The sequence below is a fragment of the Platichthys flesus genome, chromosome 10, assembly GCF_949316205.1.
Source record: "Platichthys flesus chromosome 10, fPlaFle2.1, whole genome shotgun sequence".
NCBI lineage: Eukaryota > Metazoa > Chordata > Actinopteri > Pleuronectiformes > Pleuronectidae > Platichthys > Platichthys flesus.
The window spans coordinates 503,733-520,333 of NC_084954.1; the positions used below are offsets into that span (position 1 = coordinate 503,733).

At 44.9% G+C, this 16,601-nt stretch overlaps 2 protein-coding genes across 3 annotated transcripts; both read left to right on the forward strand.

The window, feature by feature from the left end:
• Positions 1-1,035: 1,035 nt before the first annotated feature.
• Positions 1,036-11,505, forward strand: coch (coagulation factor C homolog, cochlin (Limulus polyphemus)). Of its 2 annotated transcripts, none has more exons than XM_062396932.1 (15): positions 1,036-1,087; positions 2,557-2,598; positions 2,682-2,741; positions 2,945-3,101; positions 4,440-4,573; positions 4,764-4,835; positions 5,052-5,108; positions 5,306-5,453; positions 5,668-5,771; positions 5,873-6,099; positions 6,193-6,307; positions 7,729-7,872; positions 7,953-8,109; positions 9,244-9,338; positions 9,561-11,505. In XM_062396932.1, the coding sequence occupies exons 2-15, from the start codon at positions 2,565-2,567 to the stop codon at positions 9,731-9,733; spliced, it is 1,677 nt and encodes a 558-aa protein (XP_062252916.1). In that variant the 5' UTR covers positions 1,036-1,087; positions 2,557-2,564; the 3' UTR covers positions 9,734-11,505. The 2 variants fall into 2 exon arrangements, with proteins under 2 accessions (XP_062252916.1, XP_062252917.1); XM_062396933.1 differs by having other exon boundaries at positions 1,044-1,087; positions 5,052-5,096.
• A 944-nt stretch (positions 11,506-12,449) lies between these two features.
• On the forward strand, positions 12,450-16,311 carry LOC133961668 (dynein regulatory complex subunit 2-like). The gene is made up of 8 exons (XM_062396935.1): positions 12,450-12,605; positions 13,204-13,371; positions 13,557-13,726; positions 14,037-14,187; positions 14,281-14,454; positions 15,051-15,269; positions 15,344-15,445; positions 15,646-16,311. The coding sequence occupies exons 1-8, from the start codon at positions 12,450-12,452 to the stop codon at positions 15,931-15,933; spliced, it is 1,428 nt and encodes a 475-aa protein (XP_062252919.1). The 3' UTR covers positions 15,934-16,311.
• Positions 16,312-16,601: the final 290 nt, after the last annotated feature.

Here is a 16,601-nt window from a genome sequence, read left to right on the forward strand (position 1 = left end):
ACCGATCTGTGAACGCCCCCTCAAATCTTTATGATCTGCAACGTACACTAGACGCTCACTGTCCCTAGAGCTGCTGTCAGACCTGCACCGACTCCAGATAATCTCCTGACAGTCTCCTGCATGGCAGAGGCTGCAGATGTTCTCCAGATGTTCTCCAGATGTTCTTCAGACTTTCTCCAGACGTTCTCTAGACGTTCTCCAGATGTTCTCCTCTCAGCCCAGGCTGTAACCTCTGGAGAAGTGGATGTGAGAACACAGCAGGAGGTCATCTGAGGGATTAACCACGAGTGTTGATGACACAGCAGAATTTAAACGTTACTTTCTGCCTCCTGCTGTAGCTCCGCCCCTTCCTCCTGCTTCAACTTCCTTTGATGAAAGACGAGAAGGTCTATCGTGCTTTATGTGTTTGTTCTGTGAGTTGATGTGGGGCCCCTGGTCCTTTCTGCCCGGGGCCCCGAAGTCCCTTGAGATGCTCCTGCAGCTCTGCCTCAGCTGAACAGTGTTGTGAGTCGCCAACGAAACTGACCTGGAGCCAGTTTCTGTGGAACACACGTCAATAGGTCATGTGATGGTCACGTGACTAGCTTTAAATATAGATTTATTTGGACTGTCAGTTTTTTTATTTCTCTCCATTAAAAGAAAAGCAAAATAATAATAAGTTTCTCTTCAGAACTTTGTGAAAACCAAGTTTTATATTTATCTTCTTCATCATCTTCATCTTCTTCATCATCTTCATCTTCTTCATCATCTTCATCATCTTCATCATCTTCATCATCTTCATCCTCTTTTTCTTCACTTGTTCTGTTTCTCATTTTCTCTCAGGTTGACCTGTCACTGAAGCCCCTCCCACCTCCTCCTGTGATGTCACAGCTGGTGTGTGTGTGTGTGTTTGTGTGTGTGTTTGTGTGTGTGTGTGTGTGTGTGTGTGTGTGTGTGTGTGTGTGTGAGTGTGAGTGAGTGTGTGTGTGTGTGTGTGTGTGTGTGAGCCTATTTAAAGGGCTGCCTCTCTCTCTCTCTGGGCGTCCTACACTCAGCATCTCCTCTCCTGCTGCTTCCTGGATTAAAGCGTCTTGTGAAGAACCCGTCAGTAAGACTGAGTTTATTACTGACTCGTTAGTTAACTGGTTAATGGTTGAGTAACACAGAGTTAACTGGTTTGTAGCCAGCCTGTTCTAACTGGCTGAGGTCCTGTTTGCTTCCAGGTTTACTGAGTTCCACTCTGACAGATCTAGTCGACACATTCTTTGTCTTATTGTCTCACTGGCTGGTGACTAGTTTTGTTTTTGTTTATTCAAACGTTATCGTTTATTATCTTGGTTAATGAGCAATTGTGATAGGTTCATTTATTGGCTGATTAGTTTAATAACTGTCTGTCAGCTGGTTTCCTGAGTTAACTACTCACCAGTTTACCCCCTTGTACCAGGTTACTGATCTTATTTAACAGTCAACTGCCTGCTTCACAAAGTGGTTAGTTACTGGCTCAACTAGTTGTTTCTTGTTTATGAATAAACTGTTGAACAGGTCACTTACTGTTAATCTACTAACTAAGGTCTGTTTACCATCTCACTTTGTCTGGTAACTGGTTTATTGGCTATTTAAACCATTAACCGAGACTTTTAGGAATTCCCTGCTGTGGCTGACTGGTTCACTGATACTTTACTGGTTAATCAACTGTTAACTACCTGGTTTAGTTGCTGGTTTACTCGTCAGTTGACTGGAGCTGACCTGGTGACTAGTTATAGGGTTAAAGCATTCACTGACTGGTTTGAATTGTGACTAGTTCATGGATATAAGTTGACTGGTTGGTTGGTTTTTAGTGTACAGATTAACTGGTTTATTAAGTGACTGATTATGTTTAAATAACTCTCTGGTTATTAGTTATATATATATTTAGTACATAGTGATAACTAGTGATAACTGGGAACTGTTTCTCTTCAAACTCACGGCCTCGCCCTCATTATGTAACGATCTCTCTCTTAAATTAGAATGATCAGAATATCTGTTATTAAATTCTTCATTGTAAACACTTGTAACCTCGTTTAGATAAGTGCTATAAAAATCAAGTTGCCTCAGTGTGCAGGCGTCTGGTTGACTAGTTAAACGGGTGGTGAGGAGAATGATTAGCTGCTGTCTCTTAACTAACAGCCAACTAACCTCTCCTCCCTCAGCTCGGCTCCTCAGATCTGAGCTCATGAGAATTTGATTTATTGAGTGAACTCAATAACATCACATGAGAGTTTATGAACTTTAGTAGAATCACAAAGTGAAAGTCTGCAAGTTTTTATTAATTAGTAACAAGCTTCACTGATCCCACTTCCACTGGGAGCTGATCCCAGAGCAGTGAAATGTTCACATGTTAGAAACCCTTCAGCTCTGTTGTAGATGAATCTGTATAAAGTCTAATAATCATCATTTGAGATCAGTTTGTGAAACTTTACTCTAAAATCCACAAAGAATGTTTGATCCTCGATTCCTATGATCTAGTTCTCTGTTCGTCATCATATTTGAATATGATTCCTGAATCTATATCATATATATTCAATCACTGTGTTTCAGGTGCAGAAATGTCTTTTCTGTCCGTCCTGCTGCCTCTGACAGGTAACCCCCCCCCTCTGTCTCTCTCTCCACCCCCCCCCCTGATGACATGGACACATGATCTCTCTCTCTCTCTTCGTCTGCAGGCCTCCTCCTCCTCCTCCTCCTCTCCTTCATGTCCTCAGTGGACAGCTCAGAGTCCAGCGGTCAGTCCTCCGTCATGTGACTTGTTCTTAGCTCCTGATAGGTTCCTCTTCACTCTCTTATTGTTCACGTTGATGAAGAGCTTCCTGTGGTCGGACGCTGCCCCCCCCCCCCCCCCCCCCCCGTGTTCATATCCACCTGAAATGTAACTGGTCTGTTTGTTCTGAAGCGGGAAGTTGACATGTTGATGTTCCCCTGTGCTCAGTGCCTCACCCGATCTCCTGTGTGACCCGGGGAGCCGACCTGACGGAGGACGGGGTGGTGCTGCTATGTCCTCCTGACTGCACCCAGGGGGGGGGGTCTGTGTTCGGGACGGGAGTCTACGCCTCCGTCTCCTCCGTCTGTGGAGCTGCTGTCCACAGGTACGACCTCTGTTCAGATCTGAAGGGAAGTGTCTCACACGTCTGTACACAACTGTACACAACTGTACACAACTTTACACAACTGCACACAACGTACACGTCTCAAGCAGCCACATGAATCTTGTAACTTGGGAATGAAAAGTGTCCGTTAACAGGCCACAATAACAATAAGAGACTGAACCAAGATTTTCCACCGGATTTATTTATATTTTTGGTAAAAGCTGAAATGTCACAACACAGTGAAGTTGAACTTTCATTTTAAAACATGTTAAACTTTGTGGTTCTGTTTTGACACGTGTGACAGAGGGAGCGATGATAAAGTCTGAACCTTGATGTCAGTCGCCTGCATCACTGCCACCTGCTGGACTGGAGTAGAACAGCTTGTGGTTTCTTTTACCTAAATGTTCGTTGTGGGAACGCAGGAAACCAGTTAGTTCCTCTTGAGGAGTTCTGGTTCTGGTCCTCGGGACTTCCCCTCGGCTCCGTCTCAGTTTGATCAACAGTTTGAAAACAGGCGCCAGCGATCGGAAGCCGTTTCTCCCACAGTTCGGAGTTTCAGGTGTTTCTGATGTGTTGATGTGACATATTAACGAGCAGCGTGAGTCCTGGTGTCTGCTGAACCTCGACTAAACACTGAAGGAATGTGCAGCAGCGAAGGATTAAAGTCTCAACCCAGACTGACCTGCTCCTTCCTCCACAGAGGAAACACAGGCTGCTCCCTCAGGAGCCTTCATCAGTCTTTCACTTCTCATCTTCCTGTCGGACTCTGAAGTCGGATCCTCGAACCACATTCACGTTTCCTGCTCATCAATCGTTTCCATGCAAAGCTCACAGTCACTTTACTATTTATTCATTTTCATTTAAGGAAAAGAGAAGAAACTTTCAAATAGAAGCAGCGAACAGAGATGAATCCTCAAGGTCCAAAGTCTGAGCTCAATATTTAATCTACATATTTCACTGTGTTCACTCGTCCAGCCTCCACCTGCTGGAAATCTGGGTTCAAGTCTCTGAACTTTATTTGTGCTCATTTCTTGTAAAGTTGTTAAGAGACAAACTTCAGGTGAGTTTGTTTTAACTCATCTTCTTACAAATATTCACATTTAACAAAAGATAGATGTTCTGTTGCTGGTTGGTTTCTGTGTTCCTGTGGTGAAGCTGGGATGTTTAGTGGGGGAAACGAAGGGGTCAGCGGGGGCCCCTGTTCGCCCCGGGGGCCTCTGTTCGACCAGGGGCCACTCAGCAGGTCCATGTGGATCACAGAGGACTCAGTCTCATGGTAAACAAGAGAACTGGAGAAAGACATTAGACGTCCAGTCAAGTGTGTGTCTCCCTCCACAGGGGGGTGCTGGGTCCGTCCGGAGGCCCCGTCAGGGTCCACAAGCTGCAGGGCCGTCACAACTACATGAGCTCCTACACCCACGGCATCCAATCACAGCCCCTGAGCCAGTGGAGCGCCTCCTTCCGCCTCACCAGTAGGTGGAGCCACTCTGTCAATCAGCTGATCGTTACAGGCAGCGAATGAAAAGCTTCCGTCAGCAGCGTCACAAAATAACTGATCTACAACAAATCTGGTTTTAAGGATGAACAATCACAGAACATATGTACAAATACTGTGTATTAACGTGTGTGTGTGTCGGTGTGTGTGTGTGTGTGTGCCACCAGAGCCTGTGAATGTTCCATTAGAGCTGACCAGTGTCACCAGTACCACAGCTCTTCCTGCAGCTGCACGACCAGGTAACTGATCCAGATGTGGAGAAACAATGACTCAGCTGCTTACACATGAACAGAAAACTGAACATTTACTGTTCCTGTCATTTAGATTATATTTCATATACATTTATAATTTCAAATCGTTCTGTTCTTTTATTTATATTTAATCCAGCACATGAAAGTTAAACTGTGTGTGTGTGTGTGTGTGTGTGTGTGTGTTGTGTGTGTGTTGTGTTGCAGTGAAGAAGCCTCAGAAGAAGCCCTCAGTGAAGAAAGCTCTGACAGGTGGAAATAAAGGTTCATGTGACTCCATCAAATTTTGGAAAAGTCTTTTAAGATTAATGGAAACAAATCAATAAAAAAAAAAATCCTCTATTCAGCTAAATTAAAAACTAATTTGAGATTTCAGAGAAAGGCTCTGTGTGTGTGTGTGTGTGTGTGTGTGTGGGTGTGTGTGTGTGTGTGTGTGGGTGTGTGTGTGTGTGTGTGTGTAGACTGTCAGATCGACATCGCCATGCTGATCGACAGCAGTAACAACATCGGACAGCGAAGGTTCAACTTGCAGAAGAACTTTGTCGTCAAACTGGTCTCCATGTTGAGGGTGGGACCGACTGGACCCCATGTGGGCCTGATACAGGCCAGGTGCGACACACACACACAAACACACAACCAAACACAGACAGACCAACACACACACACACACATTGCAGCAAATATCTACTGTGTGTGTGTGTGTGTTTGTGTGTGTGTGTTTGTGTGTGTGTGTTGGTCTGACTGTGTTTGGTTGTGTGTGTGTGTGTGTGTGTTTGTGTGTGTGTGTTGGTCTGACTGTGTTTGGTTGTGTGTGTGTGTGCAGTGATTCTCCCCAGACAGAGTTCCTCCTCACCAACTACACTCAACCTAAAGAGCTGACGTTTGCCATCAAGGAGGTGTCTTACCTGGGAGGAAACACCAACACAGGTAACACACACACACACACACACACACACACACACACACACACACACAGACACAGACACACACAGTCCAGACATGCAGGTTCTTGTGGTGGCGTCCTGCAGGTAAGGCCATCATGCAGGCAGCAGAGACCTTCTTCCTCCAGGAGAACGGGGGGAGGCGTGGTCACCCGCGGGTCATGATGGTGCTGCTTGATGGTTGGCCCTCTGACGACCTGGAGCAGGCGGCCCTGTTGGCACGTGAGTCCGGCATCAACGTCTTCCTGGTTTCCGTGGCCAAGCCGGCGCCGGAGGAGCTGGCCATGGTGCGAGACAAGGACTTTATGAAGAAGGTTTGAGATGCTCTTCATCTAAAGATGTGATGAAGCTCATTGATCTAATGCTGTTTTAATGAAGACAGAGTTTCTTCTTCTCTGGTGGTGCAGGCGGTTTGTAAAGATAACGGCTTCTTCAGCTACCTGATCCCCGGCTGGTTCACCACCACCAAGCACGTGAGACCTCTGAGCCAGAGACTCTGCTCGCTGGACGCCCTGCTCTGCAGTGAGTCAACCCATCAACCCATCAATCAATCAATCAATCAATCAATCAATCAATCAATCAATCAATCAACCAATCAATCAATCAATCAATCAACATATCAATAAACCAATCAACCAATCAATCAACCAACCAATCAATCAACATATCAATCAACATATCAATCAACATATCAATCAATCAACCCACCGATCAACCAATCAATCAACCAATCAATCAACATATCAATCAACCAATCAATCAACCAACCATCAATCAATCAATCAATCAACAAATCAATCAAGCAATCAATCAACATATCAAGCAATCAATCAACCCATCGATCAACCAATCAACCAATCAACCAATCAATCAACATATCAATCAACCATCAATCAACCAATCAATCAACCAACCATCAATCAACCAACCATCAATCAATCAATCAATCAACAAATCAATCAATCAACAAATCAATCAAGCAATCAATCCATCAATGCATCAATCAATCAATCAATCAACCAATTGACATATCAAACCATCAATCCATCAACCAATCAACCAATCAACCAATCAACCAATTGACATATCAATCAATCAACCAATCAATCAACCCTATGATCGATCAATCAATCAATCAACCAACCAACCAACCAACCAACCAACCAACCATCAACCAATCAACCAATCAATCAACCGATCAATACCAGAGTCATTCTTCCAGTAAACCAAAAATCAAAAGATACTTTTTTTTCAAAATTAAGATGGAATAAATTGACTGTAACTAAACACATAGTAACTAGATACATAGTAACTAGACACATAGTAACTAAACACCTGGTAACTAAACACATGGTAACTAAACACATAGTAACTAAACACATAGTAACAAAACACCTGGTAACTAGACACATAGTAACTAAACACATAGTAACTAGATACATAGTAACTAGACACATAGTAACTAAACACCTGGTAACTAAACACATGGTAACTAAACACATAGTAACTAAACACATAGTAACAAAACACCTGGTAACTAGACACATAGTAACTAAACACATAGTAACTAAACACATAGTAACTAAACACATGGTAACTAGACACATAGTAACTAAACACATAGTAACTAAACACCTGGTAACTAGACACATAGTAACTAAACACCTGGTAACTAGACACATAGTAACTAAAAACCTGGTAACTAAACACATGGTAACTAGACACATAGTAACTAAACACCTGGTAACTAGACACATAGTAACTAAAAACCTGGTAACTGGACACATAGTAACTAAACACATAGTAACTAAACACATAGTAACTAAACACCTGGTAACTAGACACATAGTAACTAAACACCTGGTAACTAAACACATAGTAACTAGACACATGGTAACTAGACACCACTTGTCATTCTTCTTCTGTGTGATTGTGTGTTTCAGGTAAAACGTGCTACAACTCGGTGAACATCGGTTTCCTGATCGACGGCTCCTCCAGTGTGGGGGAGGGGAACTTCCAGCTGGTGCTGGACTTCCTGGTGGGAATCACCAGGAGCTTCGAGGTGTCGGACGTCGGCGCTCGCGTCGGTGAGCTCCACGTTGATTTCCTGAAAGTGTAAATGTTTCACTGATGATCTGATTGGCTGACTGACTGTGACGCGGTGCAGGAGCGGTGCAGTTCACCTACGAGCAGCGGCTGGAGTTCGGTCTGTTCGATCACCACGACAAGGAGGAGGCCATCACCGCCCTGAAGAGGATCCACTACATGAGCGGAGGGACGTCCACAGGGGAGGCCATCAGCTACACCACCAACAAGCTGTTCAGGTGACAGCTGGGAGGTCAGGGGAGGTCAGGTGGAGGTCAGGGGAGGTCAGGTGGAGGTCAGGGGAGGTCAGGGGAGGTCAGGTGGAGGTCAGGGGAGGTCAGGGGAGGTCAGTGGAGGTCAGGGGAGGTCAGGTGGAGGTCAGGTGGAGGTCAGGGGAGGTCAGGTGGAGGTCAGGTGGAGGTCAGGGGAGGTCACGGGAGGTCAGGGGAGGTCAGGTGGAGGTCAGGGGAGGTCACAGGGGTCAGGTGGAGGTCAGGGGAGGTCAGGTGGAGGTCAGGTGGAGGTCAGGTGGAGGTCAGGTGGAGGTCACGGGAGGTCAGGTGGAGGTCAGGTGGAGGTCAGGGGAGGTCAGGGGAGGTCAGGGGAGGTCAGGTGGAGGTCAGGTGGAGGTCAGGGGAGGTCACAGGGGTCAGGTGGAGGTCAGGGGAGGTCAGGTGGAGGTCAGGTGGAGGTCAGGTGGAGGTCAGGTGGAGGTCAGGGGAGGTCAGGTGGAGGTCAGGTGAAGGTCACGGGAGGTCAGGTGGAGGTCAGGTGGAGGTCAGGTGGAGGTCACGGGAGGTCAGGTGGAGGTCAGGGGAGGTCAGGTGGAGGTCAGGGGAGGTCAGGTGGAGGTCACAGGAGGTCAGGTGGAGGTCAGGTGGAGGTCAGGTGGAGGTCACAGGAGGTCAGGTGGAGGTCAGGTGGAGGTCAGGTGGAGTCAGGTGGAGGTCAGGTGGAGGTCAGGTGGAGGTCACGGGAGGTCAGGTGGAGGTCAGGTGGAGGTCAGGTGGAGGTCAGGTGGAGGTCAGGTGGAGGTCAGGTGGAGGTCAGGTCGAGGTCAGGGGAGGTCAGGTGGAGGTCAGGTGAAGGTCACGGGAGGTCAGGTGGAGGTCAGGTGGAGGTCAGGTGGAGGTCAGGTGGAGGTCACGGGAGGTCAGGTGGAGGTCAGGTGGAGGTCAGGTGGAGGTCAGGGGAGGTCCACCTGACCTCAGACTGTCCAACAGACTGAGCTGCAGGAGGAGAGCGTCTGTGGACATTAGATATTAATCATTGTAATTATCCGAGGGAATCGAACTCACAACAGAAAGGTTGTTATTGGTGGGATCCTTCAGCTGCTGAGCGACAGGTCGATCCTCTGGTTGTTTCTCCTCCAGACGAACGGGACCAGGACGCAACTTCCTCATCGTGGTGACAGACGGCCAATCGTACGATGACGTGAGGCTCCCGGCGCTGGAGGCCCAGAAACAAGGTGTGTGTCTCTGTGTCTGTGTGTGTGTGTGTCTGTGTGTGTCTGTGTGTGTGTGTGTCTCTGTCTCTGTCTCTGTGTGTGTCTGTGTGTGTGTGTGTGTCTGTGTGTGTGTGTCTCTGTCTCTGTCTCTGTGTGTGTCTGTGTGTGTGTGTGTGTTAGAACAACAGCTGTTTGTGTTCAGTCATTGTTTACCTCCCATCTCATCCATCAACCAATCACCAGGCATCACCATTTACTCTGTGGGCGTGGCCTGGGCCCCCCTTGATGACCTCAGAGCGATGTCATCGCAGCCCAAAGATAGCCACACCCTCTTCACCAGAGACTTCACCGGCCTCACGGAGTTCATCCCTCTGATCGTCAGGGGCATCTGCCGGGACTTCACCGAGAGCAACTGAGAACACACACACACACACACACACACACACACACACACACACACACACACACACACACACACACACAGACACAGACACAGACACAAACACACACACACACACACACACACACACACACACACACACACACACAGAAACACACACACACACACACACACACACACAGACACAGACACACACACACACACACACACACACACACACACACACACACACAGAAACACACACACACACACACAGACAGACACACCCACCCACACACACACAGACACACACACACACATAGACAGACACACACACACACAAACACAGACATTGTAAATAAACACTTCACACGTTATCAACATGGACAGATAAGATTTACACTAAGAACCTTTTTCTCTTTGATGAAGGAGGCGTTGGATCCTCAACACATATGAACTCATTCACTTCACAACTCAGATTATCTTTCAAATTTAAATCGAACACTATGAAAAACTTTTAATAATTCAATAACTTGGATCATTTGACAAACCACAGATTAAAGATGGAAACGAGTCTGTGATGAAGATGAATTTATGAACTGTAGCTGTGAGATCGTTCAGAATCTAAGATTCTTCATTAAATTAACATAATGAGGAAACTGGAGCAGAAATGATCTGCTGTGAAAATGAGATCAGATTCATAACTGTTCATGTTTCAGTTTATTTCTTATTGACCAAACTTTATATCTGTATCTTTAATTCATATGAGATCCTGTACATAACATTTCAGTTTGAGAAAACGTCTCGTGATACTTTGTTCTTTAGAAAAATATCATTAATGAAAAATAACACAAATTAAAAATGTATTTTATTTCTTTTTTTATACATTTAGTGGCAGTTTTTTTATTGTTAAATGTGAAGATTTCACTTCTTGTGACTGATGCACGATATTTATCTGAAAATGTTTCACGTGTTTTCTGGAGGTTTTGTTTCTGATGTTTTTTCTGTCCAACATCTTTGACTCTGGAAAAAAATCACAAGAAGGTTTTTAACAAAACGTTGAATTGATTCTGAACTTTTCCATTTTGAGTAAAACAGACTGAGCTTCAGGTCGTGTTTATTTATGTGTTTTTTTAATAACTTTATCTCTTTGTAAGAAAAACTCTAGAGCACCGAGTTTCATCTTCTTCTCCTTGCGAACATTTATCTGAAATTGAACTTGATTTTTTCCAAAACCTTTAAAGTGCACATGACATTTTCCATCGTACAAAATTCATTGTTCTTGTTTATACGTGAACAAAATGTTTTTAATTGGTTCATCACAATGATAATTATATTTTTTGATGTCAGAAAGAATCAAGAGAAACGAAGTTGTTAAGTATTTTGCATATCTAGAGAACTTTGTCTCAGAGGGAAGAAACTTATTCACAGTCTTTGTACTTTTAATTATTGATTCACTCAAACTGATAAAACTCAGAGTTAAATCCTTTGAACATGTTCTTTTTGTATTGTATTTATATAAACCCCTCCCCAAAATGGAATAAACTTTTACTTTAATATCGTTACAAAGGGATTGTGTAGAAAGAAACTTCTATAAGTAATAAACCGTGGATGTGTTCTTTCTTGTTGTTTGACATTGACACAGATGATTATTTCCCCTTTCATAGAATCACTTTATTAAATGTTTGTAGTTTTTGAAAAGGAAAGAGATGATCATGTAATTTAAAGAACATGAAAGAGATCATGTGTATGAATTCTCTTCTGTTTGTAAACGTCTCGTGTTTCATAAATAAAGAACTCATCTTTTTACAGGGATGTGTCGCCACCTGGTGTCCAATCTGCAGAACACACAACACAGCAACAACATGATTGTGCTTCAAAAGCTTCAAAACCAAAAATACACAAAACATTAAAACTAAATTCTTCAACTTTATTAAGACTGACCTTCACAAAGTGACCTTTGACCACCTGAGACTGATATTGATCAATTACCTAATACTTATAAATATCACGGAAACACGTGACTTCCACATCCATTCCACGTTATTTGTCATCGACGGGGTCACGTGACGGTTTGCTTCGTCCGGACCGGACGTGACGTGTGTTGTGTGCTTGTTGCCCTGGAGACCGAGGACCTGTTTGTTGACAGTCGGACTCGTCACGTGCTTCAGGAGATTTATCACGTTTTACAGGTGAGTTACTAAAAACTACTCGACTCTACTTCCGCTTGCGTCATCAAGTCGCGTGCGGTGAAACTTTGGACCAATAAACACGTTGAAGTTTCTGAAAATACTCGATTACAAATAAAAGTCCTGCATCCACCAAAGTATTTCTACTCTATTACATGTAACGGACCGTTAGTTACTTTTCAAGTCGAGTTTTTTACCTGAAGAAAAGTAGTTTTTTTTAGTAGTAGTGTTAGTAGTTGCTGTATTATTAGTAGTTGCAGTATTAGTATTAGTAATAGTATTATCATTATTAGTATTATAAGTAGTTTTAGTAGTATTAGTAATATTTTTTTTTCTTCTGTAAATTTCTTGGTTTGTCGTAAAAACTTTTTTCAAATATCTTGTAAATAGTGAACTTTTCTTCAGTTTCTCTATTTGTAACGTGTATTTTTTTACCTGGTGACATCATCATGTTTTATTTCATGTTCAGTTGTTAAAGTGGATTTAGTTGATTTAAATCCTCGTTTCTCACTGAAACCTGATATTTATCCTGGAGGACTTTATTGCAGTGAGACATTGAACATAATGCCCAGGAAAGTGAAGAGAGGAGGAGGAGGAGGAGGAGGAGGAGGTAAAGGAGGAAGGACGGAGGAGGAGAGGCTTGTGTATCAGCAGCAGAGAGCTCAGGCTGAGGAGGAGACCACCAAGAAGAAGGAGGAGATCCTCGCTCTGTTCCTCGAGGTATGAAACCTTCTGTGTGTTGGATTCAATCATCTGCTGATAACTGGACTCGTAGAGTTGAGATTGTTTGTTTCTTCTGATGTTTGTGTTGATTGTGTTGTTTATTCTTGTGTATTCATTTCATGTCTTGGTTTGGCTGCTAGTTGATGTTGATCTGAAGATGTTGAACCTCTGAATCAAATCAGAATAATGAAGAATGAATCAAACGAAGCGTGGAGCTGGTGGAGGATCTGATTTCTAAAATCTAAGTTATCAATTAACAAGGAGGTTAATTCTGTGACCAGGTGGAAAGTGAAGCTCTTTGAAAAGAAACTAACTTCAGTGAGAGAAGAACGACAGAAACATCTTTACAAACATTTATTTAACGTCTACTTTTCATTTCATGTCCCATCTGCTAACACGGAGGATATGATCTTATACTGCAGCCAGTCACCAGGGGGCGACACAGATGATGTGGCTTCACTTCTGGGATCCATGTTCAGAAAATGTCACGAATGATTCAGATATAATTCCCTGATTAAATGTAAATGAGATAAAAAGATGCATCAGGTGGAACAGGACTCCACAGAGCAGCTGATATCTGACGCTTCTGAATCAGGACAAGTTGCAGAAGGAGGAGAGGAACCGGGCGGTGAACCTCCTGAAGCTCCACGACGGCTGGAGGTCGATTCTCCGACAGGTTCGAGCCTCCGAGCTCCGGAAAGACATGGACGTCCTCAGTCAGACGTTTGACAGACAGCTGGACGCCGTGGATGATGTCATCAAGGTGAGACGCTGCTCTGGACGTCCAAGATGAAGAAGAAGATGTGAAGTGTAACATAATGAGAACATTTAAATATATCATCTGCTCTGTTGGTGGCGCTGCTGAGGTCACACAGACGTGCTCCTGTCCTTTACTCTGGAGGAGGAAGCTTCATTTCCTTCAGCCTGATTCTTCCTGTTTGTTTCCAGAGGCTGGAGCGAGACCTGCAGGAGGCGGAGCATCAGTCGCTGCAGGTGCAGCAGCTCCACCTGCAGCACGTGGAGCGCCTCCGGGAGCACCAGGACAAACATCTGAAGCTTCTGCAGCGGCAGTGGGAGGAAGGACTGCAGCACCTGAGCTGCACGTTCACCTCCGACAGGTCAGTGGGAGGAGCCACAGCGCCCCCTGCAGGCAGGAGGCCTCATACAGGACCATCAAGGAAATGTATCTTCATATGAAACAGGATTTTACACTTTGATATTATAGATTCAAAGAGACACTAGACAGATTCAAAGAGACACTAGACAGATTCAAAGAGACACTAGACAGATGCAAAGAGACACTAGACAGATGCAAAGAGACACTAGACACAACCTTGGACATTTGGAATCAGGTCTGGATGTGGCTGGTTCCTGTGGACAAGTGGAGCTCGGGATGTGCGGTGGTTTGATGCCTCTGCTGTGTTTCAGGACTCAGATGCAGCAGCACTCTCTGCAGCAGCGAGCTGATCTGGAAGATGCAAAGTTCTCTGTGGAGCAGCAGCATGAAGCAGTGATGAGCGGCGTCCTGGGACTGTACAGTGAGAGCATCGCAGCGTACGAGAGCGCTCACGAGGAGCGGGTAGGCCACAGGAGCACTTGTCCTCCAGCTCTGTGAGGTTTGTCTCTGACTCTCTGACTCTTTGTCTCTTTGTCTCCCTGTCTCTGTGGACAGAGGGCGGCTCTGCTCCTGGAGGGTTCGATGCTGCTGAAGGAGAAGACTCGACAGAAGCTGGAGACTCTGCAGCTCCACCACAAGGAGGCAGCAGAGCTGGAGGAGCTGCTCCTGAAGAACCAGCAGCTGATGGAGACGAGTGACCGAAGCATGAGGAGGCTCAGGAAGCTGCAGGTCTGAGTCTCATCCAGGACACAGGCAACATTGAATATATGAATGAACTGTGAGCAACACAGGTTTCCAAAGTTCAGAAACACAGAAGAAACTTCATCATGTTTCAAATCTTCATCCATCCGACGTCACAATGAATTCTGTTTTAATCTGAGTCGGGAGCCTCGACCCAACGACCTCCTTCTAGAACCACATCCAGACTCAATCCATAAACATCAGTCCAAGAAATACATCAGATCCTTTCAAAACAGTCACGAATCATCTCACAATGTTTAAGAAAGAGATCAAATATCACTGGATCCTCTCATCCCTACACCGAGCTTCAAGAAAATCTGACTGGTAGTTTTGAATCCTGCTGAAAACATCTGTTCTCTTCTTTGCTCTTTTAAACTCAATATTTCAGGTTTTACAGAAACTTACTGGAATGAACACGTCCTTGTTTCAAAGAACAAAAGAAAACCGGTTCCCCTTCACGCAGATCAGTTTGTAAATGAGGGATGAGACGAAGAACCTCAGGATCTGAACGTCGGATCAGGAGAACAATGGAGGATCTTTATTCTGAGGTCCTGAGTCGTCTCCTGCTTCTCCTCTTCCCTCAGGACGCCATGTTCCAGCTGAGGATGAAGCTGAAGTCCAGTCAGACAGAGAAGGAGTTGGTGGAACGAGATCTGACGGCCGCCACAAACCAGGTGAACCAACGGACTCGCAGGCTTCGTGATCAGCTGACCCGGGGTCAGTCAGCGGCGAGGGAACATCTGGCTGACCTCAGCGTGCAGAGCAACGCCGCCGCCAAGAAACTGCAGGAGGTCATCTTCAAGGTGAGATGTTCGATGTGAGTCTGCTGAGGTTCTGATGCTGGTTCTGTTCGCTCAGCTCCTCGTTCGTGTTCCAGGGCGACAGAGTTTTACGAGTCGCTGAAATGTGCCGGAAGCTGGAGGAGGAGTTCCTGTCTCCAGAGGAGGACCGTCCCCCGTGGGAGGAGGAGGCAGCTGAGGTGAGACGGTTCAAAGTCCAGATGTTTTGCAGTAAATGAAGAAGAACCAATAGAACAGGGTTTGGTTAGGGTCATCGGGACGTGACATCGTATTCAGAGTTTGAGCTTTTTAACTTCTACATTAACCAAAACCTTGATATAAAAAACTACAGGAAGAAAACCTCTGTTCTTCTTGGACTGAGCTCTGTCTCCCTCTGCAGGACACGTGTGAGTTTGCAGCCTTGAGGCGTTTGACGCGGATCACCAGCGCCGCTCTGCTGCACCGGGAGCTTCTGAAGAACCGGCGAGACGACCTGAGCCGGGAGAACCGGCAGCTCAAGGTTCTGCTGCGGCAGCACCTGGAGGCCATGACGCTCAGCGACCGCGACCTCGGAGAACGCCACGCCCTGCTCAGCGTGACCCGGGCCCCGACCACGACCGTCCAATCAGACGCCAGCAGACACCACACCGTCATCGAGGCCGCGCACGCCGTCAGACAGATGCTGTGACATCACTCCAGATGGAGACATGACGTCTTTAAACAGCTGGTCAATAAAACATGATTCTATTGTGAAACATTTTAACTCTAAAATAAAAATAAAAGTGGTTTCACTTCAGAGAACGTGACTCTGAGGGTGAAGGACAGAGGATGTCTCACCATGAGCCCTATGAGACGAATTGTGATTTGTGAATATGGGCTATACAAATAAAGTTTGATTGATTGATTGACTCTGAAGGCTGCGTCTGGAACTTAGTGAGTTAGTGGACGGACCAACTCATTCAGTTCCTCAGTTTGTTCCAGCTGGTAGAGATTTGATTTGCCCTATGAGATGAATTGTAATTTGTGAATATGGGCTATACAAATAAAGTTTGATTGATTGATTTGATATTTAGTCTGGTTTGGTTTACTATGATGTCAATAAGCTGCCTGGATTATTTTAAACCATTTATTTTCTTAAATTTTATACATTTTCAGAAATAATGAAAAAAATCTAAACATTGTAAAATGTTTTTTTTAAGTAAAAATATTCAACAACAAAAAGAAGAAAAGTCTCAAGTTTGAGATCAAATGTGTTCTGTAAAGAACTTCAACTTGAATCTGATAATTAATAACGAGTTGTTAAAAATAAATATTCCTTGTTGACTCGAGTCGTCCTGAACCGATTTCAGTAGAAAA

Excerpts from the sequence above, each read along its gene's own strand:
- coch (XM_062396932.1), top strand. The coding sequence starts at position 2,565 with ATGTCTTTTCTGTCCGTCCTGCTGCCTCTGACAG. Across the intron at positions 3,102-4,439 it reads TGTGGAGCTGCTGTCCACAG|GGGGGTGCTGGGTCCGTCCG; the intron begins GTACGACCTCTG and ends CTCCCTCCACAG. Across the intron at positions 5,772-5,872 it reads GGGAGGAAACACCAACACAG|GTAAGGCCATCATGCAGGCA; the intron begins GTAACACACACA and ends GGCGTCCTGCAG.
- LOC133961668 (XM_062396935.1), top strand. The coding sequence starts at position 12,450 with ATGCCCAGGAAAGTGAAGAGAGGAGGAGGAGGAGGAGGAGGAGGAGGT. Across the intron at positions 14,188-14,280 it reads AGAGCGCTCACGAGGAGCGG|AGGGCGGCTCTGCTCCTGGA; the intron begins GTAGGCCACAGG and ends CTCTGTGGACAG. Across the intron at positions 14,455-15,050 it reads GGAGGCTCAGGAAGCTGCAG|GACGCCATGTTCCAGCTGAG; the intron begins GTCTGAGTCTCA and ends CTCTTCCCTCAG.